The sequence below is a fragment of the Pleurodeles waltl genome, chromosome 4_2 (assembly GCF_031143425.1).
Source record: "Pleurodeles waltl isolate 20211129_DDA chromosome 4_2, aPleWal1.hap1.20221129, whole genome shotgun sequence".
Taxonomy (NCBI): domain Eukaryota; kingdom Metazoa; phylum Chordata; class Amphibia; order Caudata; family Salamandridae; genus Pleurodeles; species Pleurodeles waltl.
In genome coordinates, this window is record NC_090443.1 from 1,046,227,198 (window position 1) to 1,046,253,849 (window position 26,652).

The window sequence follows — 26,652 nt, forward strand, 5'->3', positions numbered from 1 at the left end:
ACATGTCTAAGATCATGGAATTGTCACCCCAATACCATTCTGGTATTGGGGAGACAATTCCATAATCCCCCGGGTCTCTAGCACAGAACCCGGGTACCGCCAAACTGCCTTTCCAGGGTTTCACTGCAGCTGCTGCTGCTGCCAACCCCTCAGACAGGTTTCTGCCCCCCTGGGGTCCAGGCAGCCCTGGCCCAGGAAGGCAGAACAAAGGACTTCCTCAGAGAGAGGATGTTACACCCTCTCCCTTTGGAAAAGGTGAGAAAGGCTGGGGAGGAGTAGCCTCCCCCAGCCTCTGGAAATGCTTTGATGGGCACAGATGCTGCCCATCTCTGCATAAGCCAGTCTACACCGGTTCAGGGATCCCCCAGCCCTGCTCTGGCGCGAAACTGGACAAAGGGAAGGGGAGTGACCACTCCCCTGACCTGCACCTCCCAGGGGAGGTGCCGAGAGCTCCTCCAGTGTGCCCCAGACCTCTGCCATCTTGGATTCAGAGGTGTTGCTGGCACACTGGACTGCTCTGAGTGGCCAGTGCCAGCAGGTGACGTCAGAGACTCCTTCTGATAGGCTCTTACCTAACTAAGTAGCCAATCCTCCTTCCTGGGTAGCCAAACCTCCTTTTCTGGCTATTTAGGGTCTCTGCTTTGGGGATCTCACCAAATAACGAATGCAAGAGCTCATCAGAGTTCCTCTGCATCTCCCTCTTCACCTTCTGCCAAAGGATCGACTGCTGACTGCTCAGGACGCCTGCAAAACCGCAACAAAGTAGCAAGACGACTACTAGCAACCTTGTATCGCTTCATCCTGCCGGCTTTCTCGACTGTTTCCAGGTGGTGCATGCTCTGGGGGTAGCCTGCCTCCTCTCTGCACCAGGAGCTCTGAAGAAATCTCCTGTGGGTGGACGGAATCTTCCCCCTGAAACCGCAGGCACCAGAAGACTGCATCACCGGTCCTCTGGGTCCCCTCTCAGCACAACGAGCGTGGTCCCTGGAACTCAGCAACTCTGTCCAAGTGACTCCCACAGTCCAGTGACTCTTCAGTCCAAGTTTGGTGGAGGTAAGTCCTTGCCTCCCCACGCTAGACTGCATTGCTGGGTACCACGTGATTTGCAGCTGCTCCGGCTCCTGTGCACTCTTCCAGGATTTCCTTCATGCACAACCAAGCCTGGGTCCCTGACACTCCTTCCTGCAGTGCACAACCTTCTGAGTTGTCCTCTGGCGTCGTGGGACTCCCTTTTGTGACTTCGGGTGGACTCCAGTTCACTTTCCTTCCAAGTGCCTGTTCAGGTACTTCTGCGGGTGCTGCCTGCTTCTGTGAGGGCTCCCTGAGTTGCTGGGCGCCCCCTCTGTCTCCTCCTCCAAGTGGCGACATCCTGGTCCCTCCTGGGCCACAGCAGCACCCAAAAACCTCTACTGCAACCCTTGCAGCTAGCAAGGCTTGTTTGCGATCTTTCTGCGTGGAAACACATTTGCAAGCTTCATCGCGACGTGGGACATCCATCCTCCAAAGGGGAAGTTCCTAGTCCTCTTCTTTCTTGCAGAACTCCAAGCTTCTTCCAACAGGTGGCAGCTTCCTTGCACCCTCAGCTGGCATTTCCTGGGCTCCTGCCCACTCTCAACACTGTTGCGACTATTGGACTTGGTCCCCTTCTCTTACAGGTACTCAGGTCCGGAAATCCACTGTTGTTGCATTACTGGTGTTTTTCCTTCCTGCAGAAATCCCCTATCACGACTTCTGTGCTCTCTGGGGGTAGTAGGTGCACTTTACACCTACCTTTCAGGGTCTTGGGGTGGGCTATTTTTCTAACCCTCACTGTTTTCTTACAGTCCCAGCGACCCTCTACAAGCTCACATAGGTTTGGGGTCCATTCGTGGTTCGCATTCCACTTTTGGAGTATATGGTTTGTGTTGCCCCTATACTTATGTGCTCCTATTGCAATCTACTGTAACTTTACATTGCTTGCATTACTTCCTTTTGCTATTATCTGCATAATTTTGGTTTGTGTGCATATATCTTGTGTATATAACTTATCCTCATACTGAGGGTACTCACTGAGATACTTTTGGCATATTGTCATAAAAATAAAGTACCTTTATTTTTAGTACTTCTGTGTATTGTGTTTTCTTATGATATTGTGCATATGACACCAGTGGTATAGTAGGAGCTTTACATGTCTCCTAGTTCAGCCTTAGCTGCTTTGCCATAGCTACCTTCTATCAGCCTAAGCTGCTAGGAACACCTCTTCTACACTAATAAGGGATATCTGGACCTGGCACAGAGTGTAAGTACCCTTGGTACCCAATATAAGCCAGGCCAGCCTCCTACAGGCCCTGGCTAGCAGGATCCCAGTGACACATATCAAACACACTGACAAATAGGGTTTCCTACTATGAGCACTGGGGTCCCGGCTAGCAGGGTCCCAGTGAGACAGTAAAAACACCCTGAGATATACTCACAAACAGGCCAAAAGTGGGGCTAACAAGGCTAGAAAGAGGCTACCTTCCTACCCCATCCCCCCCCCCAAACGAAGGACAATAAGGCTAACCTTGGCCAGTTGAGTCTTTATTGTCTAAGTGGTGATAAGTGGAGAGTAGCTCTGCAATAGATTGGTTACTCCCTTTATCATCCACTATATGGTTACTTCCCTGTGGGGATGTGAACCACCCTGTTTGAAGTTTTTTAGCTAGCCAACAATGTGAAGTTATATTCTCAGAGTTCCTATTAGTATGTTTTAGTTTAGAGCAGTGGGAATTGTCCACTGGATCTATATCAAATGATGAGAATGCCAGACAGGGATGCTGTCTCAGTAAAGCCATAGCTGGGCAAAAACTTTGTACATAGGGCTGTAAGAGAGAACAGGGATGCTGTTTCTCTTGATTTGGAGCAGGGCAGGGATGCTGTCCTATGAGCTCCACACTAGGGCAGGGATGCTGTCCTAAGTGTTGTGAGGCAGTGCAGGGTTTCTGCACTAAAGTTTCTCTGGGAGGGTTGGAGAGATGCTCCATGTTAGCTAAAATGGTGCACTTTTTCTCACCAATATTAGTTATCCCACAGAGAGGTACTTCTACCTCAGGGAGTACAGCTGTGCCAGCTGATGATTCCCTTGGTACAGGTGCCACCCCAGGAGAGGTTTCTCCTACCACAGGAATGGTATCCTGAATGGCAGGGTGGGTAGGGGATACTGCGATGCCCTTTTTACCTGTTGTTGGAGAAGGATCCTGAGTTTTCAGGCCTTTGTCTCTCCTTTGCTTTTTCATTTTAACTGAAATGAAAGGAAGCAATTCCTCAGGGATACCCAGCATGGCTGCATGGGTATTAAACTCTACCTCAGCCCAACCTGAGGCCTCTAGGTCATTACCTAAGAGACAGTCTACAGGTAAGCTAGGTGATACCACCACCTGCTTAGGGCCAGTAACTCCACCCCAACTAAATTGCATTATAGCTAAGGGAAGGAACTTAGTGGAGTAATGGACATCAATAATCTTGTACTGTTGTCCAATGATGCGTTGTTCAGGAGTCACTAGGTTTTCAGTCACCAAAGTGATACTGGCACCTGTGTCCCTGTAGGCCTGAGCCTCAACACCATTTATTGAAACTGTCTGCCTGTACTTATCCATTGTAAGGGGACAAGCAGCCAGTGTGGCAAGGCCAATGCCACCAGGTGTGACAGAAACTGTCTTGGGACTGACTACCCCAGTTTCTATGATGGACCCATAAGTGAATCCAACTACACCCTTATTTTGACTGTTGCAAGCAGTCCCACCACTATTACCACAACAGGTAGGGGCACTAGAGTTTGATACATTAGTGGTGGTAGGCTCAGGGGGTTTACCTGGGCAGGATTTATCCCCTGGCCTATGGCCTTTATTTTTACACACATAGCACCAAGGCTTTTTAATGTGTGTGGGTTGTGACGAAAAGGAAGAAGTTGATTTATCCCCACCCCCTGAAGAGTGTTTAGGATTTGAAGAAGGATCTTTAGTTTTACCTTTATCCCCATGCTTATCCTGAGATTTCTCACCATCTTTCTTCTTGCCATCCTTGTCACCTCCTGTATGAACTTTTCTGTTCACTCTTGTTCTGACCCATTTGTCTGCCTTCTTTCTCAATTCTTGGGGAGAGGTCAGATCTGAGTCTACCAAGTACTGGTGCAACAAATCAGACACGCAATTGTTCAAAATATGCTCTCTCAGGATTAGATTATACAGGCTTTCATAGTCAGTCACCTTACTGCCATGTAACCAACCCTCCAAGGCCTTCACTGAACAGTCTACAAAGTCTGTCCAGTCTTGAGAGGACTCTTCTCTGGTGTCTCTGAACTTAATCCTGTATTGTTCAGTGGTTAAGCCAAATCCATCCAAGAGTGCATCCTTCAAACCTTTGTAGTTATTAGCATCACTCTCTCTGCCAGTAAGGAGCCTATCCCTACCCTTACCAGTGAAAGATAACCACAAGATAGCAGCCCACTGCCTTTGAGAGACCAACTGTACCATACAGGCCCTCTCAAGTGCAGCAAACCACTTGTTAATGTCATCCCCCTCCTTGTAAGGGGGGACTATCTTATGCAGGTTTCTGGAACCTTGCTCTCTAACAGGATTGCTATCAAAGACACTGCTGCTGCCATCATGGGGAACTAACCCCAACCTCTGCCTTCCCCTTTCCACATCCAGAGATTCCCTGTCTAAGGCCAGCTGCTGCTGTTTAAGCTTCAGCCTGGCCTCTTACAATCTCAACTTTCTGAGTTCCCTTTCCATTAAGTTATCCTCAGGGTGGGAGGCTTGGGAATTTTGAGACACAGAAGAAATGTGGGAATTGGCAGAGTTGGACCTGTCCCTAACTGACTGGACCCTAGTAACCTGGCCTTTAGGAGTGAAAGGTGTCCTACTAATGTGTGACCCCCTCCCACTACCAGTATCACTAGATGGCCTGTTAGCTGTCAGGTCCTTGGAAGAACCCTCCCCAGCATCCTCAGGGGACTCCTCTGAGTCTGGCTGGGTACCCCCTCCTCTACCTCCTGATCCTGGGATGGGCCAGACTGGTTCTGGTCACTTTCTAGGAGAAGGCTAAGGAGAAGATCTTTTGTAGGATTCTTTCCAATTACTAAACCTCTTTCTATGCAGAGACCCCTCAAACTTTTAAAGTTTAGATTTCCATATGTTGCCTGGACAACTGTGGGAGTAAGCTCTACTGCAGACATGATAGAAAAGGTTTAGGGCAGAGAGAGAAAAATGTTTTTGGAACTTTTAAAAGAACAGAGAAAAACTTTTTCAAACTTTTGAAAACCTTTGAAAGTTTTTAGAAACTTTTCAGAAACTTTGTAGAAAGTTTTAGAGAAGGAAAGTTAAACTGTTTAGGTAACTGTGTATATTCTGAAATATGTGGTAAATGTTTTTCTTATGAAAAGCACCAATGACAAAGTGGTAAAGCAGTTACAAGTACTTATCCCACCGCTGCACCACCAATGAAGGAGGCTGGCCTGGCTTATAGTGGGTACCTTGTGGTACTTACACCTTGTGCCAGGTCCAGTTATCCCTTATTAGTAGATTAGAGGTGTTCTAGCAGCTTAGGCTGATAGAGTTAGCTATAGCAGAGCAGCTTAGGCTGAACTAGGAGACATGCAAAGCTCCTACTATACCACTTATATCATATAGCACTATATCACAAGAAAACACAATACTCAGAGTTACTAAAAATAAAGATACTTTATTTTAGTGACACTATGCCAACAGTATCTCAGATGATATACTCCCTTAGGAGGTAAGTAATATACACAAAATATGCTCACAAACCAAAATCAGATAAGTAAACAGTTAGAAAAGTAGTGCAAACACTGTAGAACACAATAGAATGCAATAGGAGACAATAGGCCTAGGGGCAACACAAACCATATACTCCAAAAGTGGAATGCGAACCACAAATGGACCCCAGGCCTAGTCTAGTGTGTAGAGGGTCGCTGGGAGTGTAAGAAAACACTAAGGGTGTCCAAGATACCCCACCCCAAGACCCTGAAAAGTAGGAGTAAAGTTACCCTACTACCCCAGAAAGACGGTAAAGTCGAGATAGGGGATTCTGCAAAGGCAACAACTGACTGCAAAGCACTGAAGACGGATTCCTGGACCTGAGGACCTGCAAAGGAAGGGGACCAAGTCCAAGAGTCACGCAAGTGTCCGGGGGGGCAGGAGCCCACTAAACCCTGGATAAAGGTGCAAAAGGGCTGCCTCCGGGTGGAAGAAGCCAAAGATTCTGCAACAACGGAAGGTGCCAGGAACTTCTCCTTTGATCAGAAGATGTCCCACGGTGTGCTGGAGGATACAGAGTTGTTTCCACGCAGAAAGACCGCAAACAAGCCTTGCTAGCTGCAAGAGTTGTGGTTGAAGTTCTTGGCTGCTGCCAGGGCCCAGGAAGGACCAGGAGGTCACCCCTTGGAGAAGGAGACAGAGGGAGCACTCAGCAACACAGAAAGCCCACGCAGTAGCAGGCAGCACCCGCAGAAGCACCTGACCAGGTGTTCAGAAGATCTGAGCACGGCGGTCATCTCAGCACAACAAAAGAGGGTCCCACGAAGTCGGAGTCTAACTCAGTGAGTTGGGCAATGCAGGAAGGAGTGCTGGGGACCTGGGCTGTGCATGAAGGAAGTCTTGCAAAAGTGCACAGAAGCCCTAGCAGCTGCAGTTCACGCAGTACACAGGATTACTGTCTGGCGTGGGGAGGCAAGGACTTACCTCCACCAAATTTGGACAGAAGGGCCACTGGACTGTCGGGGACACTTGGATCCAGCTCCTGTGTTCCAGGGACCATGCTCGTCAGGATGAGAGGGGACCCAGAGGACCGGTGATGCAGAAGTTTGGTGCCTGCGTTGGCAGGGGGAAGATTCCATCGACCCACGGGAGATTTCTTCTTGGCTTCCAGTGCAGGGTTAAGGCAGACAGCCCTCAGAGCATGCACCACTAGGAAACAGTCGAGAAAGCCGGCAGGATGAGGCGCTACAATGTCGCTGGTAGTCTTCTTGCTACTTTGTTGCGGTTTTGCAGGCGTCCTGGAGCAGTCAGCGGTCAAAGAGAGGAGTGCAGAGGAACTCTGGTGAGCTCTTGCATTTGTTATCTATCGAGAAAACCACAGGAGAGACCCTAAATAGCCCTCAGAGGAGGATTAGCTACCTAACCAGGTAAGAGTCTATCAGGAGGGGACTCTGACATCACCTGCTGGCACTGGCCACTCAGAGGTCTCCATTGTGCCCTCACACATCTGTATTCAAGATGGCAGAGGTCTGGGACACACTGGAGGAGCTCTGGGCACCTCCCCTGGGGAGGTGCTGGTCAGGGGAGTGGTCACTCCCCTTTCCTTTGTCCATTTTCTTGCCAGAGCAGGGCTGGGGAGATCCATGAACCGGTGTAGACTGGCTTATGCAAAGAGGGCACCATCTGTGCCCTTCAAAGCATTTTCAGAGGCTGGGGGAGGCTACTCCTCTCAGGCCCTTAATACCTATTTCCAAAGGGAGAGGGTGTAACACCCTCTCTCAGAGGAAATTCTCTGTTCTGCCTTCCTGGGACTGGGCTGCCAAGACCCTAGGAGGGCAGAAACCTGTCTGAGGGGTTGGCAGCAGCAGTAGCTGCAGTGGAGACCCCGGAAAGTTAGTTTGACAGTACCCGGGCTCTATGCTGGAGACCAGGGGATGCATGGGATTGGCACCCCAATACCAGAATGGTATTCCATGATCCTAGACATGTAACATGGCCATGTTCAGAGTTACCATTGTGAAGCTGCACATAGGTAGTGACCTATATGTAGTTGACGCGTGTAATGGTGTCCCTGCACTCACAAAGTCCGGGGAATTTGCCCTGAACAATGTGGGGGCACCTTGGCTAGTGCCAGGGTGTCTTCACACTAAGTAACTTTGCACCTAACCTTCACTAAGTGAGGGTTAGACATATAGGTGACTTATAAGTTACTTAAGTGCAGTGTAAAATGTCTGTGAAATAATGTGGATGTTATTTCACTCAGGCTTCTGTGGCAGTCCTGTGCAAGAATTGTCTGAGCTCCCTATGGGTGGCAAAAGAAATGCTGCAGCCCATAGGGATCTCCTGGAACCCCAATACCCTGGGTACCTAGGTACCATATACAAGGGAATTATAAGGGTGTTCCGGTGTGCCGATGAGAATTGGTAAAATTAGTCACTAGCCTGCAGTGACAATTTTAAAAATGCAGAGAGAGCATAAACACTGAGGTTCTGGTTAGCAGAGCCTCAGTAATACAGTTAGGCACCACACAGGGAACACATATAGGCCACAAACGTATGAGCACTGGGGTCCTGGCTAGCAGGATCCCAGTGACACATATCGAACACACTGACAACATAGGGTTTTCACTATGAGCACTGGGCCGTGGCTAGCAGGATCCCAGTAAGACAGTAAAAACACCCTGACATACACTCACAAACAGGCCAAAAGTAGGGGTAACAAGGCTAGAAAAAGGCTACCTTCCTTCACTTGTGCATTTGGTTGGTATGTCCAGGAGGTCATCCTGTCAGGAGGATGTCACACCTTCTCCCAGCCCAGGCCCCTTTGTTACCTTTCCCGAGAGACATTCACACCCCCCTGCATGCTGCCAGGTGACAGTTGGGAATTAACTCCGACAAGACTACTGGAGGCTTTAGGCAGGAAAATGACAACTTTCTAACAGTAACATTTTCAAACTAGTAAACTTTGAAGTTACCACTAAAGAGGGTTTTAATTTACAATTAAAATGAGAGGAAGAAGACTTTTTCCAGCAGTTCCTAAACCAAATTTAGCACTTATTAAGGGCAATAAAGTAAACCAGTGTGGAAGAGCAAGCCTTGCCACATTGAAAAACACTTTAGGGTCTTTTCCACTTTCAGGACATATAAAACTTTTAATATGCATGTCCTACTTTTTAAATACCATGCACCCTGCCCAATGGGCATTAAGGGCCTACCTTATGGGTGACGTATAAGTAAGGCTCCTAGTTTTCCATTTTTACTGCTTTTTACAGATAAATACAGACAGAAAACAATATTTTTTGTGTCTGTATTCATTTGTAAAAGTGGAAAAATACAGAATATTGTGCTTCTTATGAGTTTTACTTCATGTTGTCCTTCATGAATTCCAGGCCAGCAGCTGAGGAGACAGACAGCCTGGGGACTTAAAAACAGGATGAGGTTTCAACAGGCATCAAAATATGAGTGCATGTTTATCAGTTAAATAAATGTCAGTTTATCAGTTAAATAAATGTGGATATATACCATATTGTGACTTTATTTATTCCCAAAACTCAAAATAAATATGGATAAATACCAATAGAATGCCTCAAAAGTAAATATGAATAAATACAGACAGAAATGTTAAAAAAATAAAATACCACAAAACCGGGAGCCCTATGTATATTATTTAATACTTTATAAAGTTGAAATAGCACTTTAAAACTGCACTGGTAGGCCTGAGACATGTTTTTCAAGTCTAATTTAGTGGGTGTTACAATGAGTGCGGCAGCCCACTTGTAGCATTTAATTTACAGGCCCTAGGAACACACTGTACTACCTACTAGGAACTTAAAAGTAAATTAAATGTGTCAATCAGGTGTATGCCAATTTTATCGTGTTTAAAGGAAGGACACAAGTACTTTACTACTAGTTAGCAGGAGTAAAGTGCACAGAGTCGTAGGACCAGAAAAAATGGGGACAGTATTGGTAGGCAAAAGATCTGGGGGAATGCCACGCAAAGATGGTCCTCTCCACCATTCTTGATAAAGGCTTGTGGTTTATCCAGTAATGTGAATATGGAAAAAAACTTCCCCAATTCTTTGAGGAAGGGTTCTCCAAATAGTTCCCCCCCTCCTCCCCCCCCCCCCGGGGACACAGGACCCACCTTTAACAGAGCAGGATTGCCCGGCTTCTGGTCCACCTTGATGAGGAACAATCTGTGTCTCTCAGTGGATATGGCACAGTTTGCATTTCCCAGGCAGATGGTTGCCATCTGCACCCTGGCTAGAGAGATTAGACTGCCCTTGATATTTAGAGAAGCACAACTCCAAATGCATACAGGCCCTAGGATCTAATTCCAGTGAAGCTGTTGTATGTGTGGTGGGCCTCCAGGAAACATCAGGACCCCTAGCTGTACGTGTGCTAGTTTTGCTGGTATCCTGAATATATCCTGTTACTTTTTGTTGTGCTTGTGTGTTTACCCAGAGGAAGGCATCATGGATATTCGTATCCACCCACAAAAGAGTATGGGGCATATTTATGAGATGGTTGCATCATGTTTGCACCACGCAACGTGGTACATGCATGACACAAACCCAGATTTTTGAAGCCACACAAAGCCACTTTGCATGTCTTTGAGTGGCTCCAAAAATCTGGAGTAAGGCAACACAGCACAAATCACTGCGTTGCCTTACTCTGCCCTGGAAAGGCATTCCATTTGCATTGGTGGGTGTTCCAACGTGACTTCCATGGTTTTTTACACTTTCTCAGATTTACAAGAACATGTAAGCCTGGGAATGTGCCAAAACAAACCCCCCCCCCCCAGGAGATGCATAGCAAGGAGAAATACCTTCATTTCTCCCCATTACTTCCTCTTTCTATGTGTGTTGCATTCTGCAGCACTCATGGAAAGAGGAAAATGCCTCCCAGGATTGGTTTTGTGCAGGAAGGTGTCATTTCCTGCACAAAAACAATCCCACATACAACACAGGCACCCTTGCACTGTGGTGCAAGAGTGCCTGCATTGGCGCTAGGCTGCCAAAAGGGAACCAGTGCAGGGGAAAGGGCAGGAATGCACCGTCTGCCTTAAATATGGCCCATTCCTGCCCTTTCCATGGCCCAGTGCAGAGCAGCAGCGTGACTCGCGCGCTGCACTGCGCCGCTGTCCCGTAAATATGCCCCTTCCATTTACTAATAACAAACTGCACTTCTAAAGTTACCACAGCCAAAAATGGCACAGACAGTCGTATATGTGCTCCCGATCATCGTGGCGTGTGTCCAGCACCACACATGACCTGCCAGTGGTACTATAACACACTCCCATAAAAAATACCGGAGCCACCACATAACTATAGTGGAAAGTAAAGGAACATTTGTTTGGATTTTTGAAGATCCTTATTTGTGTAAAATGTAGGTAATCCAATGGAATGGTACATCATTTATATTCAATCTTTAGAAGAAAATCTTGTTTAATTGAATATCAAAGCTTATTTTTTTAAGGTCCTGCTTTTTTCTGAAAAGCAAAATCTGTTGAACACCTGGTAACATAACAAGTGATTGTTTTGAACTCCACCACTCACCTACAGATAAAAAACATTTCACAGGGAGGCGAACCACATAAGAAATGAAGACACACATTAAACAATTTATTCTGCCACCACTATGTCAGTCGACGTGCTTGTTGCTTTCCCCTCATTTCGAGAATACGAGAGAGGGTTTATAGGCAAAGCATGAACATCTTTGGGATGTCCAGGGAAGCAGTTATTGCCAGATACTGACTCTCCCCTAAGTGGTCCTTGACATGGTTGCAGACTGGAAGCAAGAGCTTGATTCACCTACCACCCATTCCCAGGCCATCGCTGCCCATGTTGAAATATTGGCTGCATTCCAATCCTTGACAAGTGGAACTTGCCATAGTGTGATCTCCAACAACAGTGGTGTCTCCCAGGCAAGCCAGTCTCAGTTCTTACATCAGAATCTGAGATGCTGATTGCACCAGTTTATCCACATGCCACAGCCACTGGTGGAAAGGCAAAGGGTGGTAAGGGAATTTTAGAACTTTGACAATTTCCCGTCTGTGGTAGGTGCCATTGACAGCACCTTTGTAACAGTTTAGCAACCTCGCCACACACCACGCATGTCATTCCATCAGCATGGAAGCTGTCTGTGATGCCAGGGTCTGCTTCGCTGATGTGTATGTTGCCTTTCTTAGCAGCACACGTGACAGCTACATCTTCTCTCAGTCACCCCTTGCACGTTGCTTTGTTGCTGGTGATTTCAGTGATTTGCTCATTGGTAAGTAAGAAAACCTCACACTGGGACTTAAAGTGCTGTTTCAAACACTTGCAGAACCGCCACCCAACCCTCATCACCAGCGAGCTGGACTGCGGCAGCGCACTAAATGCCAGAACCAACACTCAACAGAAGACCAGACCATCCAAAACTCAGCAGCCAGGCTCACCTTCAATCTCCTATCACACACGCACAACACCACGCCTCAAAGAGCTTTACTGCTTCTCAGGCCACAAACAAGCACTTTTCAAACTTCTGATACACATGCAAAGCCTTACACAACATTGGTCCCACATACCTCAACAACCACATAGACTTGCACAAACCTACCAGATACCTACGCTCAGCCGGACTCCTACTCGCACACCCCCTGCATATGCAGAACCAGATCCGTCAGCTCAGCCTTCTCGTACCTCGCTCCTAAAGTCTGGAATGACGTGACCCCGCACAACAGGGCCACCTTCTCAGTTCTTGAATTCTGCAAGACACTGAAGAGCTGGGTCTTCACATAGCCCTGGACCTGGCTCGGCACATACAGCTCCATCTTCAGCACCAGGATCACCTTCCAGTGAGTTGTGCACTATACAAATACACATAACATAGCATTGTTGTACCAAGGGGAGGTGTGGGGGCTCTGTGGAGGAAGCAGGGGCTTTACTGCTGCCTGATGATCAAGAGTAGATGTAATTCAGGCAATAAAGTCAGTAAGTGTTGTGAATGTGGGGGGAGAGTGGGTGTGAGCGGGGTGAAACAGAGATCAGAGGCAAACTGGGGCCAGGTGATGTTATGCCACGTTATTTTGGGAGTTTCTTGGAGGGAGATGTCAAGAGTTATTGGCTTTCAATGTGTTTTAGCCACGTTGTACACCAGTGGGGCTACTGTTCTGCATGGCTAAACATTAGTGGCGTGGTGTAGAGAACAGTGGCTTGGAGTGGAGCGTCTTAGAGTGGAGCGTCTTAGAGTGAAGTGTTGTAGAGTGAAGGGTCATAAAGTGGTGTTGGAAAGAGTGGAGTAGAGTGTCATAGAGTTTTATGCAGTGGAGTTTTATTGAGTGTTGTGGAGTGTCCTGCAGTGTCGTAGAGTACCGCTGAGTAGAGCGGAGGGTCGTGGAGTGGAGTAGAGTGGAAGTGTCATGAAGTGTTGTGGAGTAGAGTGGAGTGTTGTGGAGTAAGAGGATTAGAGTGTTGTGGAGTTTCGTGGAGTGGCAAAGAGTGGAATAGATTGTCGTGGATTGGAGTAGAGTGGAGTAGAGTGGAAGGATGTAGATTGGAGAGCCAAAGAGTGAAGGGCCAAAGAGTAGTGTAGAGTGTTGTAGAGTGGAGTGCTTTAGAGTGGCGTACAATAGAGCAGAGTAGTGTGGTATATAGCAGAGTGGCATAAAGAGGAGTAGAGTGTCGTAGAATGGCATAGAGTGGAGTAGAGTGTCGTAGAGTGGAGTGGCGTGGAGTGGAGTGGCGTGGAATGGAGTGGCATAGAGTGGGTTGAGTGAAGTGTCATAGCATAGAGTGGAGTGGCGTGGCATGGAGTGGCATACAGTAGAGTAAAGTGGCATAGAGTGGAGTAGCATAGATTGTCGTAGAGTAGAGTGGCATAGAGTGGAGGGACGTAGAGTGGAGTAGAATGTTGTATAGTGGAGTGGAATAGATTGGCACAGAGCAGAGTGGCTTACATTGGCGTACAGTGGAGTGGTGTGGATTGGAATAGTGGAGTAGAGTGTCATACAGTGGAGTGCCATAGAGTGGAGTAGAGTGTTGTGGAGTTGAGTGTCGCAGACTGGAGTGTTGAAGAGTGGAGGGTCATAGAGTGGAGTAAAGTGGCATGGAGTAGAGGGAATTAGAGAAAATTATGTAGAGTGGAGTAGAGTGCCACAGATTAGAGTGGAGCAGGGTGGAGTAGAGTGTCATAGAGTTGCATAGAGCGTAGTAGAGTGTTGTTGAGTGGAGTAGAGTGTCATACATTGGTGTTTCATAGAGTGGAGAGGCATAGAGTGGAGAGGCACAGAGTGTAGTAAAGTAACGTAGAGTGGAGTGGTATAAAGTGGAGTAAAGTGTCAGTAAGTGGAGTAGCTTGGAGTGGCATAGAGTGGAGTAAAGTGTTGTAGATTGTAGGTGTATGGAGTGGAGTAGAGTGGAGTGGCGTAGAGTGGGGTAGCGTGGCCGAGAGTGAAATGGCATAAAGTGTTGTAGAGTAGAGTAACATAGAGTGGAGCAGATTGTTGTAAAGTGGAGTGTTGTAGAGTGGAGAAGAGTGTCATGGAGTGGAGTTGAGTGAGGTAGGGTAGAGTGTGATAGAGTGAAGGGGCAGAGCGTGGGGGCACAGAGTAAAGTATTGTAGAGAGGAGTAAAGTGGAGTGGCGTGGAGTGGAATGCTGTGGAGCAGAATGGAATAGAGTGGAGTGGCGTAGCATAGATTAGAGTAAAATGTCATCGAGTTGAGTGACGCAGAGTGGAGTAAAGTGTCATGGAGTGCCACAGAGTGGAGTGGCACAGAGTGACATAGAATGTCATAGAGTGGAATGGTATAGAGTAGAGTGTCATAGAGTGAAGTGTCATAGAGTGTAGTGTCATGGAGTAAAATGTCATAGAATGGAGTAGAGTGCCCTAGAGTGAAGTGGCATAGAATGGAGTAGAGTGGTGTAGAGTGGAGTGTCATGGACTGGAGTATCTTGGAGTGTTGTGGAGTGTCGTAGAGTGGAGTGGCATGGAGTGGGATGGAATGGAGTGGCATGGAGTGTCATAGAGTGTAGTGTCATGCAGTGTCGTTAGTGGCTTAGAGTTGAGTGGTGTAGAGTGTAATAGAATGTCATCGAGAGGAGTGGCGTAGAGTGGAGTGGAGCAGAGTGGAGTAGAGTGTCATAGAGTTGCATAGAGTGGAGTAGAGTGTTGTAGAGTGGGGTAGAGTGTCACAGAATGGAGTACAGTGTTGTACAGTGGGGTGTCATAGAGTGGGGGTTTAGAGTGGAGGGGCATGGAGTGGGGCAGAGTGGCATAGAGTGGAGCAGATTGTTGTAAATTGGAGTGTCGTAGAGTGGAGTAGAGTGTTGTGGAGTGGAATAGAGTGGAGTAGAGTAGAGTGTGATAGAGTTAAGGGGTATATAGTAGAGTAATGTATTGTAGAGAGGATTAAAGTGGAGTGGCGTAGAGTGGAGTGCGGTAGAGTGGAGTGGAGTAGAGTTGAGTGGTGTACCATGGACTGGAATAGAGTATCATAGAGTGGAGTAAAGTGGCATTGAGTGTTGTAGACTCAAGTGGCGCAGAGTGGCATAGAATGTCATAGAATGGCGTGGCATAGAGTGGAGTGTCGTACAGTGAAGTGTCATAGAGTGGAGTGTTGTGGAGTGTCATAGAATGAAGTGTTGTAGAGTGGATTAAAGTGGCCTAGAGTGTAGTGGCATAGAGTGGAGTAGAGTTGTAGAGAGTGGAGTGTTATGAACTGGAGTATCTTGGAGTGTCGTGGAGTGCCATAGAGTGAAGTGACGTAGAGTGGAGTGGCATGGAGTGGAGTGGGATGGAATGGAGTGGCATGGAGTGTCATAGAGTGAAGAGTCGTAGAGTGGAGTGTCATAGAGTGGAGTGTTCGCAGTGTGGTTAATGGCTTAGAGTTGAGTGGTGTAGATTGGAATAGAATATCGTTGATTGGAGTGGTGTAGAGTGGAGTGGCGTAAAGTGGAGTATGCATGATGAGGTATCGCACTGCCATTCCAGACAACGCGTTTTCAATTGGAATGAGCATTACATCTGCACATACAGTTTTATTGATAAAAGTATAGAGCGCATAAACAACGTGTGGAAATGGCATTATCTACTGTATTGGTTTGTTTTGATCTTATTCAAATATTTGTTTCTACTACATTTCGAAATTACATAAAAATGCCCTCCATTTGTGCTTTCATAATTTTGAAATATTCTGAAATATTTGCACAGTTCATTTACAGACACTTTCATTTTGTTTTGTGCTAGAAACAAATTTCCTTTCCAACCCCCAGTATCCAGCAAAATTGTCACATAAATCGTCTCACTTTGAAGTCAGAGAAAGAAAAGGAAACACAAAGCTCCCTAGGAAGACAGAGCCTGACATTTGACCTCTTTCTTTGAATGCACATCAAATGAGGCAAGGTAGGAGCAAAATTCAAAGGCCTGTTTACAGAAAGTTAGTACTCGTGGAAGACTACAAGGAGGGAGTCAGCAAGATGGTAAACAGGCTATGTTCCACGAGAGGGACAATGACATGCTGGACAGTGTAAAACATATAAAGCCAGCAAACAGAAAGTGAGCAAATGTGAGTTACAAAGCACAAAACCAGTAGTAGGCAGTGGGCTGAATGCATTCCCATTGAAGCTTTCGAAATATCCCTAGGAACTCTTTTCGCAACCAGACACCTGTGCTGTCTGGTAGGCTTCAACCTAAAAGAATACACTAAGGGGCATATTTACAAGCCTGTTGCACCACCAAGCATCACATTAGCGTCATTGTTTTACGCTAATGTGGCGTTAAGGTGGCCTTTTCATTGTGCCATATGTACAAAGTACAATGCATGCATTGCACCACTTTGTAACCCCTTGCGCCACATTATGCCTGCACCAGGCAAAATGTATGCAAGGGGGAGCGTTCCGGCACTAGGGGGGGCCAAAAAAATGACACAGTGAAATTTACAAGCTTTCACTGCGCCATTTTCAGCGTCATTTACAACACCTGCCTAAGGCAGGTGTTAAAATGATGCTCCCTTTGAAAACAATGGGCCTCCCTTTAATTTTGAGGATTAGAGCCATCATTTTTGGAGCTAATCCTGCAAAGCGCCAAAATAACATCAACATTTTTGACACTATTGGCCTAACGACTGCCATGGTGCGCCATATTGTAAATACGGCACAACCATGGTGTCGTTAGGTGGCGGTAGGGGCATGCAGAAAAAAGTGGTGCATCTGTACCAATGTGCCACATTCTTGTAAATATGCCCCCAAGAGTGCCCCTCATTTAAAGAGGAGGGCTTCTTGGAGGTGTGGTGGGCCAAATAGGACCTTGCACAGGAGTGTGCGCTATGCTTACTGAAAAGTTAGTTTAACTTTTTTCCTGTGTCTTCTCCAGTTTGCATCTGCAGGGTCCGAGTGCTAGAGACCTACTGGAACCATAGGCTGCAGAGGGTGTTTGCACGGACAGGTCAGGCATGACAGGGGAGACAAAAGCAGGTAGCAGAGATCTTTGGGTGTCCAAAGACTTTCAGGGGATAATGAAGAGAAGGTTACTCTGGTAGATAATGTTCCTGCTGGAGAGATCTATATTTTATCTAGTCACAGTTTTGACTTTCATAAAGAAGCAAGAAGGGACAGGGATGGACGGAACAGGATGGGTTAAGTTACGGAATGGTAAGGAGGTGTGACACAAGTGTCTAATCCTAAATTCAAAAGGATGAAAAAATGAGGGAAACAGCCAGACGTTGAGTGAGCGGAAGGGAAATTTGGAATGGTAAAATTAAGAGGGGAACAACAAGCAAGAAGATGCTTGGGGAGAGGTATCAGGGGAGGATACAAGTGTGATTGAAGATTGAAAAGGAGAGAGTAGAGTAAAGGTGGAAGTAATTTGGAAACCCGGGATGCAGAAGCAAGAAGTTTAATGAGGCAGAAAAAGTAGTGAAAGTAGAATTTACAGATGATAGTGAAAGAATTTGAGGAACAAAGTTGGGAGTAAAAGATGAACTGAAGAGAGAGATATTTAGTGGTCAAGTTTTGCATCTTCATCAAGGATGATGTTGACAAGGGGCCTGCAATGCGAGGTTCAGTGTCAGGGAAGCGTCAAGCTGGTAGGACTCACAGCAGATGGAGTTCAGATGCTAGGTTCAAGTTGGTTGAAGCTTTTTCTGTCCCTTAGGCTCTGATCAGTAGGCCAGCCAACTAGCCCTTGGTGACACTCTGGTGAGCTTGGGTTCAAGGTGCAGGTCCAGTCCCTCTCATTATTTTGCGATATTTCTTTAACAATGTTGTTTTATTAATGTTTTCTTCAGTCAATAACACAAACAACTCAGCGACAATCACTTGCCCATACCTGCAAGTGTATGCACACTATACACATTTTCTAGACACAAACATAGAAAAAAGCATTTGCAAAAAGTGATTCCTATTCACGAAGCAGAAGGACATCCAGTAAAGGTGGAGAACCTCTCCTGATGAAGTACTGAACGTGAAATTATTCACCAGGAGAACTGTAACCAAAATCACCAAAGCTGAAGCTAGAAAGGAACTATGCTTAGATCATGTAATCTGTTTACGACACTAGAGATGTGAGAGGTGGAAATTAATAGAAACAGTAATGTCTGTTTCAATTAATATGCATTAAAAATGAATAATTCCTGATGAAGGCTACCTTTTAAATAAGATTAAGTGACGAAACATCCGTGATAAAATCAGCGATAGAATTAGAAACCTAAGATTGTAATCTTGAACCTAAACTTCAGTGATATTTCCATGAAAACACTGCAATAAACATACATTCAGAAATAACCCCATAGCTCGATGTGTTACACCTATTCACCAAACATGAAAACAGTACTGGTTTACTTGGAGTTATGCAAAACAAACTGCTCTGTTGTATTTGGCCCTCTCTGCAGGGTCGCCCCAAACATTTTGCCTTCACCTGTCCTGTTTTCTGAATTCATTTTTGTTGGCATTAGGACTTTACCTCTGGTAAACAGTGCTAAAGTGTTTGTGCTCTCTCCTTAAAACAAGGTACATTTCAGTTACTTGTAAGTCCCTAGTAAAGTGGTACTACATTTTTTTTGCAGTTTTATATAGCGCAAACTCGAACCAAAGGTATTAAGGTATTAGAGCACTTTACATTAGCACAAGATTACATGACACAAGCACACATTCATTTTTTGTTTTGGCACAGGAGATTAAGAGGTTCCCCAGAATCACAGGATGTTGAGCGTGTGCTGAGCCTCAAACTGCTACTTCGACCTGGCAAATTAAATGTTTTTCCAGGCTTAAACCTTCATTTTTAATACATATGTTACCCCTAGGGGAGGCCATAAATAGTCCATAGAGGACCTTAAAGAGACTGCCTTTGGACCACCGAGGACTGCCCTTGGACCCAGAGGCTGTTTGAGACCTGCCTTGTTGGTTGGACCCAGGACTACCAGAGTGACTCCGAGGGCTAGTTGGCTGGCCTCCTGTGTGAGCTACAGGGACATAACAAGCTACAGAAATCTTGAACCCTGCACATGGTCTCAGCTGGAGTTTGTCTCGAGCCTCAAGTGGTGTCACTCCAGTCCTTGACTCTGGGAAGAGGTGTTAAAAGTGCTGCTCCTGACTGACCCTAAAAGATGGGACTAGGAAAATATTTCTCCAAAAAGTGCCAGAAGAACCGAAAGAAGGCCAGGACCTACCTGCCAGCTGATCCACTCAAGGTGCATCACCGGTCAGCCTGACTTAGTGGTAGCTCCAGCTCGTTCTTTTCTGTGGCAGAAAATCCTGTTCAGTGGGACCTCCAAGCGATGGTATCTGGCCTCATGTAACTTTCTTTGGCTACGGCTTGCGATACGCCCCACTGGAGGTTGTCAACTTCCAAAAAGTTATCTCAATCCGAAGGTAAAAATCTTCACCAGCATGACGGTAACAGGCTCCCCTTAGACGACCTCCCTGGCCTGAAAATCCAAGTTCTCACGCTCTGAGCTTTTTTTCGCCATCATCGACGTCCCCACCAAGACCTTGTCCAGAGCTCCCAGTGACAACAACTCCTTCTCGGCTACAGTCTGCTGCCTTGCCCTGCTGAACTCTTCCTTCTCCTGTACTTTTTAACAACATTTCTTCTACATCTGAAGGTTAGCCAAGGTCAGGCCCAGTCCACCTCCTGTATCCGACCCACGCCAGATCGCGGTCTACCCAGTCTTGTGCCACCAGATACTCGCGGTTGCCACTTTGATCTTTTGGGCACTAGACTTCACTAAAAACTTTAAGTCCTCATGACTACTAATTGGATTAATTCATTTTGGCATCATTTTATTTATTACATTTTACACTATTTTTCTAAATTGGTTTGGGTTTTTCTTTTGTTGTGTTTTCACTTTATACTGTTTGTGTTTTGCATAAATATTTAACACAGTGCTCTAAGTTAAGCCTTACTGCTTTTGTGTCAACACAAGTGAATTTAGAGACTTTTGTGGTTCACCCTGACAATATTGTGGTTGTAGCTTGAAAAGGGTTTTCGCCCCCTCAACCAATAACCTAGTTTCTTACATGCTCCATTACTTATTCACCAAAAGTAATATAAAAGCTTTAAACTAGTCATTCTGTTTTATTATGGCAATAACTACTGTTGAACACCATCAACACTATAAAAACAGGGTTAATCATACTATTATATTAAATATTATAACTTTTGTAATGGCATACCATGCTTTTGAACTAAATTCATTGGAGCAAATAGGGATTAGAAGTACCTTAAGTCGAGTCCCCACACTAGAAGAAGCATTGTCAGTCTCTCACTAATGAGTTTACCCATGCTGTTCAGCTTCTGATGCTAGGCATCATGGCTATAGAGGGAAGCCAGGGCATAGCAGTACGTGAGGGAGACAGCTGGAAAACACATGCACTCTCATGAAGTGCTTAACCCAAAAGAAAAACGTAATGGTTGAAAAGTGGGCAGTGGAAGGAAGCAAGTAATGTGTTCATGCTCCAGGGGACGTCAAAAATAAGGAAAAGAAAGAAATCCCAAGGAAGCTAATGAATGAAAAGTAAGCAAAGGAGAGTGACAGTAAATCCAACGAATGAGAATCAGACGGTGGGCTTTAAGCTTGCGGTGTCTGGTAGGCGAGACTTAAAAATAATCCTAATTAGCATGCCTGTTTCAAACGATAGAAACTAAATATTTGGAAGTTCTTGCCATTGCTAATGTATGATCATTATTGGTCGAACCCTCTATTAAAGAAGAGCCTGTGTTTATCCAAAGTTGCATTATGGACGGCCCTGAGATTTAACCACTTGACAGATCTGTCTCAAGTGTCCATTATGGGATGCGCCCTGTGATTTTAATCATTTTTTCTGTTTTGAGCATGATATGGCAATGTCTTAAATTCATGCAAAACTCTCTGCATTTTTTAACTTAGACACTAAGATGGCAGATGACTCATCCAGCACCTCCTCAGGAGAAGACGACTGGTACCAGAACTGGAAGCCACCCCCTCACTCTCCTGCGCCCCAGAACCTGCAACCATGCTCAGGTAAAGAGCCAGCCTGGGAAGAAGTAGTCAGAGGGAAGGATTTAATCTATGTCATCCCTCCAGAGCTCAGAAGAGGAGATTTGAAACCAGGAGAGGGATATATCTGTCACTTCCTCAGGAGAATAAGTGTGATATCAAAACTGGGATCCGCCCCTATGCGGCCCTTCACCCCAAAATTCACAACTGTTCTCAGGTAAAGATCTGGTCTGGGCAGGTCAGAGAGTCGGAGTGAATCAAGGTGTTACTGCATGATCTACCGAGCTCGGGAGAGGGGATGAGCAAGCAGGAAGACTAGGGACCGAAAGGAAACACCGAGGAAGTAACAACACATGGAGAGATTGGGGACCTAGTGTGCAAAGGTACTTTCTGATCCTAGTGGCATATTTACAAGAGAGTAGCGAATCGGTCCCTTTGCTCCACTTTTCTTGCATCACCGTTGACCCCTCTAACGACACCATGGTTGCACAATTTTTACAATAGGGGGCACCTCAGCGGTCGCTAGGACGGTAGCCTCAAACATTTTGACGGTATTATGGCGCTTTGCTGCACTAGCATCAGAAATGTTGACGGTACCGCAGCTAAGCGCAGGGAGGCGCATTGATTAAAATGGGTGGGCCATTTTAACGCCTGCTCGGCGGAAAGATGGAAAAGTCCGAAAGAATGTCACAGTGAAATGTTGTAAATTTCACTGCGTCGGAACGCCCCCCCTTGCATACATTATGCCTGGTGCAGGCATAATGTGGCGCAAGGGGTTATAAAGTGGCGCAATGCAAGCCCAGCACCACTTTGTAAATACGGAGTGGGAGAAAGCCCTCCTTAATGCGGCCTTAGTGTGAAAATAAATGACATGAGTGTGGAGCAAGGTGGCGCCACGGGATTGTAAATATGCCCCTTAAAGTCACCGGGTTTGTGACTTCAAAATACGTTTCTACTGGAGATCTTTGTGAAACTGATAAAAACTGATAAAAAATACCTCCTCTCATCCTATGGTGAAAAACACCCGCTCCCTTCACATGCCATAGAACTCTGGGACCTCATCACATAACACTCACCTGACATCGCCTTCCTCACGGAAACCTGGACCAATCCCTCCTCGGAACCCGACATAGCCATCGCCACCCCCAAGGGGTACAAACTCCAACGCAAAGACCGCCTCAACAGGCCCGGTGGTGGCATTGCCATCCTACACAGGGACACCATCAAAGTCACCACCAGCTCCCAAGACACTATCAACAACACAGAACACATGCACTTTCTATTCCACATTAACAACAACTCCACCCTCAGAGGTACATTAATCTACAGACCACCAGGACCACGCCCCGCCTTCTGCGACACCATTGCCGACACCATCATCTCGCACGCCCTCACCTCCACAGACTACACCCTCCTCGGTGATTTCAACTTTCACTTGAAGAACCTACAAGAGCACAACCCTACCTCCATCATAGACAACCTCACCAACCTCGGACTCAAACAACTGGTCACCGCACCCACCCACTCAGCAGGACACACGCTCGACACAATTTTCACCTCAAGCCAACACATAGCCTACACCCACACCACTGAACTCTGGACTGACCATCACTGCGTCCACTTCTCCTTCACCAAACCCCCCACACACCACCATCAACACACCACACCCTACCGCATGTGGGACAAGATCCCCACAGAACGCCTGAACTCCCAACTGGCTCACAACCTCCCCGCCCACACCAACGACCCCAACACAGGAGCACACAACCTCTCGAAATGGATCACTACCTGTGCAGACACACTAGCCCCCTTCAGAAAACACATCGACACCCGCAACATCAAGAACGCCCCATGGTTAACCCCTGAACTCCAAGACTCCAAGCGCAAATGCCGCCAAGCGGAGAAAACATGGCGACAAGAACCCTCTATAACCAACTTCTACACCCTCGAAGCCACCATTCACACCCATCACCAACTCATACGCACCGCCAAAAGAGATCACTACAAGACACGCATTGACAACAACTCTCAAAACAGCAACAAACTCTTCACCATCATTAATGAACTAGCCAAACCCAAAGCCAGCAACAGAGACCCCTCACACACACAGCCCCAATGTGACGCCCTCTCCAACCACTTCCACCACAAAATCCTGGACATCCACAACAGCTTCATACCACACACACCCACCACACACACCCCTCACTCAGCCAACTCAACCCCCACTCATGACCCCCCACCACACTCACCATCTGGGCCCCCACCACACACGAAGAAACCGAAAAAGCCATGAACTCCATCCACTCCGGATCCCCCTCCGACCCCTGTCCACATTGCATTTACAACAAAGCCAGCCCAACCATCGCCCCCATACTCCGCGATATAATCAACTCCTCTTTCGACTCCGCCACCTACCCAGACCCCTGGAAGCACGCGGAAATCACCACTTTCCTAAAAAAAAACAAAGCCGACCCGGAGATCCTCTCCAACTATCGCCCGATCTCCCTCCTCCCTTTCCCCGTCAAGGTTGCAGAGAAACTAGTCAATGCCCGCCTATCCCACTTCATCGAAGAAAACAACACTCTTGACCCCTCACAATCCGGGTTCCGCAAGAAACACAGCACGGAAACCGCCCTCGTCGCATGCACTGATGACATCAGGACCAAAGTCGACAAAGGTGAGACCGTCGCACTCATCCTCCTAGACCTCTCCGCAGCCTTTGACACTGTCTGCCACCACACACTCCGCACACGCCTCCACAACATAGGAATTTGCCACAAAGCCTTAGACTGGCTCACCTCCTTCCTCACCGACCGGACCCAGAGAGTCCACCTTCCACCTTTCCACTCCACCGCTACCAAGATCATCTGCGGAGTCCCCTCCCTCAGCCCCACACTCTTCAACATTTACATGAGCCGCCTAGCCAACATCCTCCGATCACACGGAATCACTATCCTCTCCTACGCAGATAACACCCAACTCATCCTCTCCCTCACCCGCAATCCCACCACCGCCAAAACCAACCTACACGCTGCTCTCCTCAACACCGCCAACTGGATGACAACTAGCCACCTCAAGCTTAACTCAAACAAAACCGAGATCATCATCTTCGGCCCCAACAAAACCATATGGGACGACTCCTGGTGGCCCACCGCCCTAGGCCCGCACCCACCCCCGCAAACCACGCACGCAACCTCGGCATCATCCTGGACCCCTCCCTCTCCATGACACAGCAAATCAATGCTCTAACCTCCTCTTGCTTCCACACACTCCGCACTCTAAAAAAATCCTTCAAATGGATTCCCCCAGAGACCAGGAAGTCAGTCACCTATGCACTCATCAGCAGCAGACTGGACTACGGTAACGCCCTCTACGCCGGCACCACACTCGAACTCAAACGCAAACTCCAGAGAATCCAGAACGCAGCCGCACGCCTCGTCCTTGGCCTCCCCCGCCACGAACGAATCTCACCACACCTCAAAACCCTTCACTGGCTCCCCATAGACAAGAGAATCACATTCAAGATCCTCATCCACGCACACGAATCCCTCCACAACACCGGCCCAACCTACCTCAACGAAAGAGTGAACTTCCACACTCCCACCCGCAACCTCTGATCAGCCGACCTCACCCTAGCTATAGTCCCCCGCATCCAACGCACCACCACAGGAGGCAGGTCCTTCTCCTACCTCGCCCCCAAAACCTGGAACTCCCTCCCCACCAACCTTCACAAAACCAAAGACCTCCTGCACTTCAGAAAGAACCTCAAGACATGGATGTTCGAACAGTGACCCTTTTTCCCCCCCTGACCACCCCCAAGCGCCTTGAGACCCTCACAGGTGAGTAGCGCGCTCTATAATTTTTTTTTGATTGATTGATTTATTGAAAGTAAACTGTGCTCTTGTCAGCTTTTTCTTTGTACCAATTACTTTTTTTCATAGTAAAGCTCTGCAATAAATAAATAATCCCTCTGTCCCAGTGCCTCCCAGATGTTTTAGAACTATGACCCTCTTTTTAGAACTACAAACTTTTGCGACCTACCTACCTTTAATGGACATGAGGTGGGGGATTTTTTTATGTAACTAAAGCATTGTGCGGTAGCCAGTGTCATTTACAGACAGCACAATTTCCATTGAAATGGCACAAACTTTGCAGAAACCTACACTTTTACTGATAACACTAGGTTGCACACAAATGATAATGTGTGTAAATCGGGTTTCAGTGAATATTTATCATTTGTGCAGCACCTAGTAAGGTGTCTTGATTTGTTTAGATCCAATTAAAATCTTTAGGCCGGATTCACAAAGGTAAACTTACACTTTTTGTAAGTTTACTACTTTTCGGTATTCACAAAGGTAAACTTAGACCAAAAGTCCAACTTTACTACTTTTCGGTATAACACAGAGGTAATACTCGCAGTATCTTACTGTTGGACCTGGCCCTTTTTACAGGGTCCTCCCCAAACTTTTTGCCTTCCTCCTCCTATTTTATCTGACCTCTTGCTGTTGGCTCTAGGACTCTGAGCACTTTATCACTGCTGATCAGTGCTTAAGTGCAGGTGCTCTCCCTTCTAAAGTTGGTATGATTGGCTTACATCTAAGTGCCACATTTAATTTACCTGTAAGTACCTTGTACAGTGGTATCCCTTTTCCCATGGCTTGTAAATTAAATGCTACTAGTGCTCCTGCAGCGCTATACTTTCAAACCTGTCTCAGGCCTGCTAGCGCAGGGCCTGCGTGCACAGTTTACTTCCAAAAGGACCTTGCATCTACATTTAGTTGCCAGGCCTAGAACACCCCTTTTACTACATATATGTCACCCCTAAGGTAGGCCCTAGCTAGCCCTATGGGCAGGGTGCTATGTATGTAGAAGGCAGGACATGTGCCTAGTAACGTGGCCTGTCCTGGTACTGACAAACAGCCTATTTGGTTTCTCACTGCTGTGAGTGCTGCCTTCTCGTAGGATTGCCTTGGAAATGCCCTGCTTTATGTCTAGGGGGCATTGTCTGATTTATAAGGGGTAGCGTAGGCATGTTTGGTATGGCTGAAATGGTAGTGAGAAGAGCGCTTTTTCATTGTCCCAGCTGGGTGCATGGAAGCACCCCTGTGTCTGTGCGGCTGCCCTCCCCCCCCCACTATCTTCACTGTGTGGGTAACGCTGTATTTTCAAGGAACAGGTCTAGCTGTAAGTAAGAAAAAAAACGTTATGTTATATCTCTACTCAGGAAATTACTGGAGAATTGATTACAAATTATTTTTGACTTTGTGTCAAAAGTCTAATTCAACTGTGAAAGTACATTTTTAATGACTTTAGTGGAGAAGTAACTTTTTTTTTAAAGTATACTTTGTGCTGCCTCAGAAAAATCTTGTGTAGAACCAAGTTTCCTCTCACTTCAGAAGTTCTTTACACATTCTTTGCTGGATGATGTGAGTGCTGTCAAAAAGCAGTCAGTTAGCAGGGAT

General features: G+C 46.7%; 1 protein-coding gene across 1 annotated transcript in view; it reads left to right on the plus strand.

Moving 5' to 3' along the window:
• CD6 (CD6 molecule) overlaps positions 1-21,411 on the plus strand; it is a 242,109-nt gene extending 220,698 nt beyond the window's left edge. The window contains exon 11 of the mRNA XM_069233268.1: positions 21,101-21,411. Coding sequence (XP_069089369.1) covers positions 21,101-21,411 — 311 coding nt within the window. The remainder of the gene's footprint in view (positions 1-21,100) is intronic.
• The last annotated feature ends 5,241 nt before the right edge of the window (positions 21,412-26,652 follow it).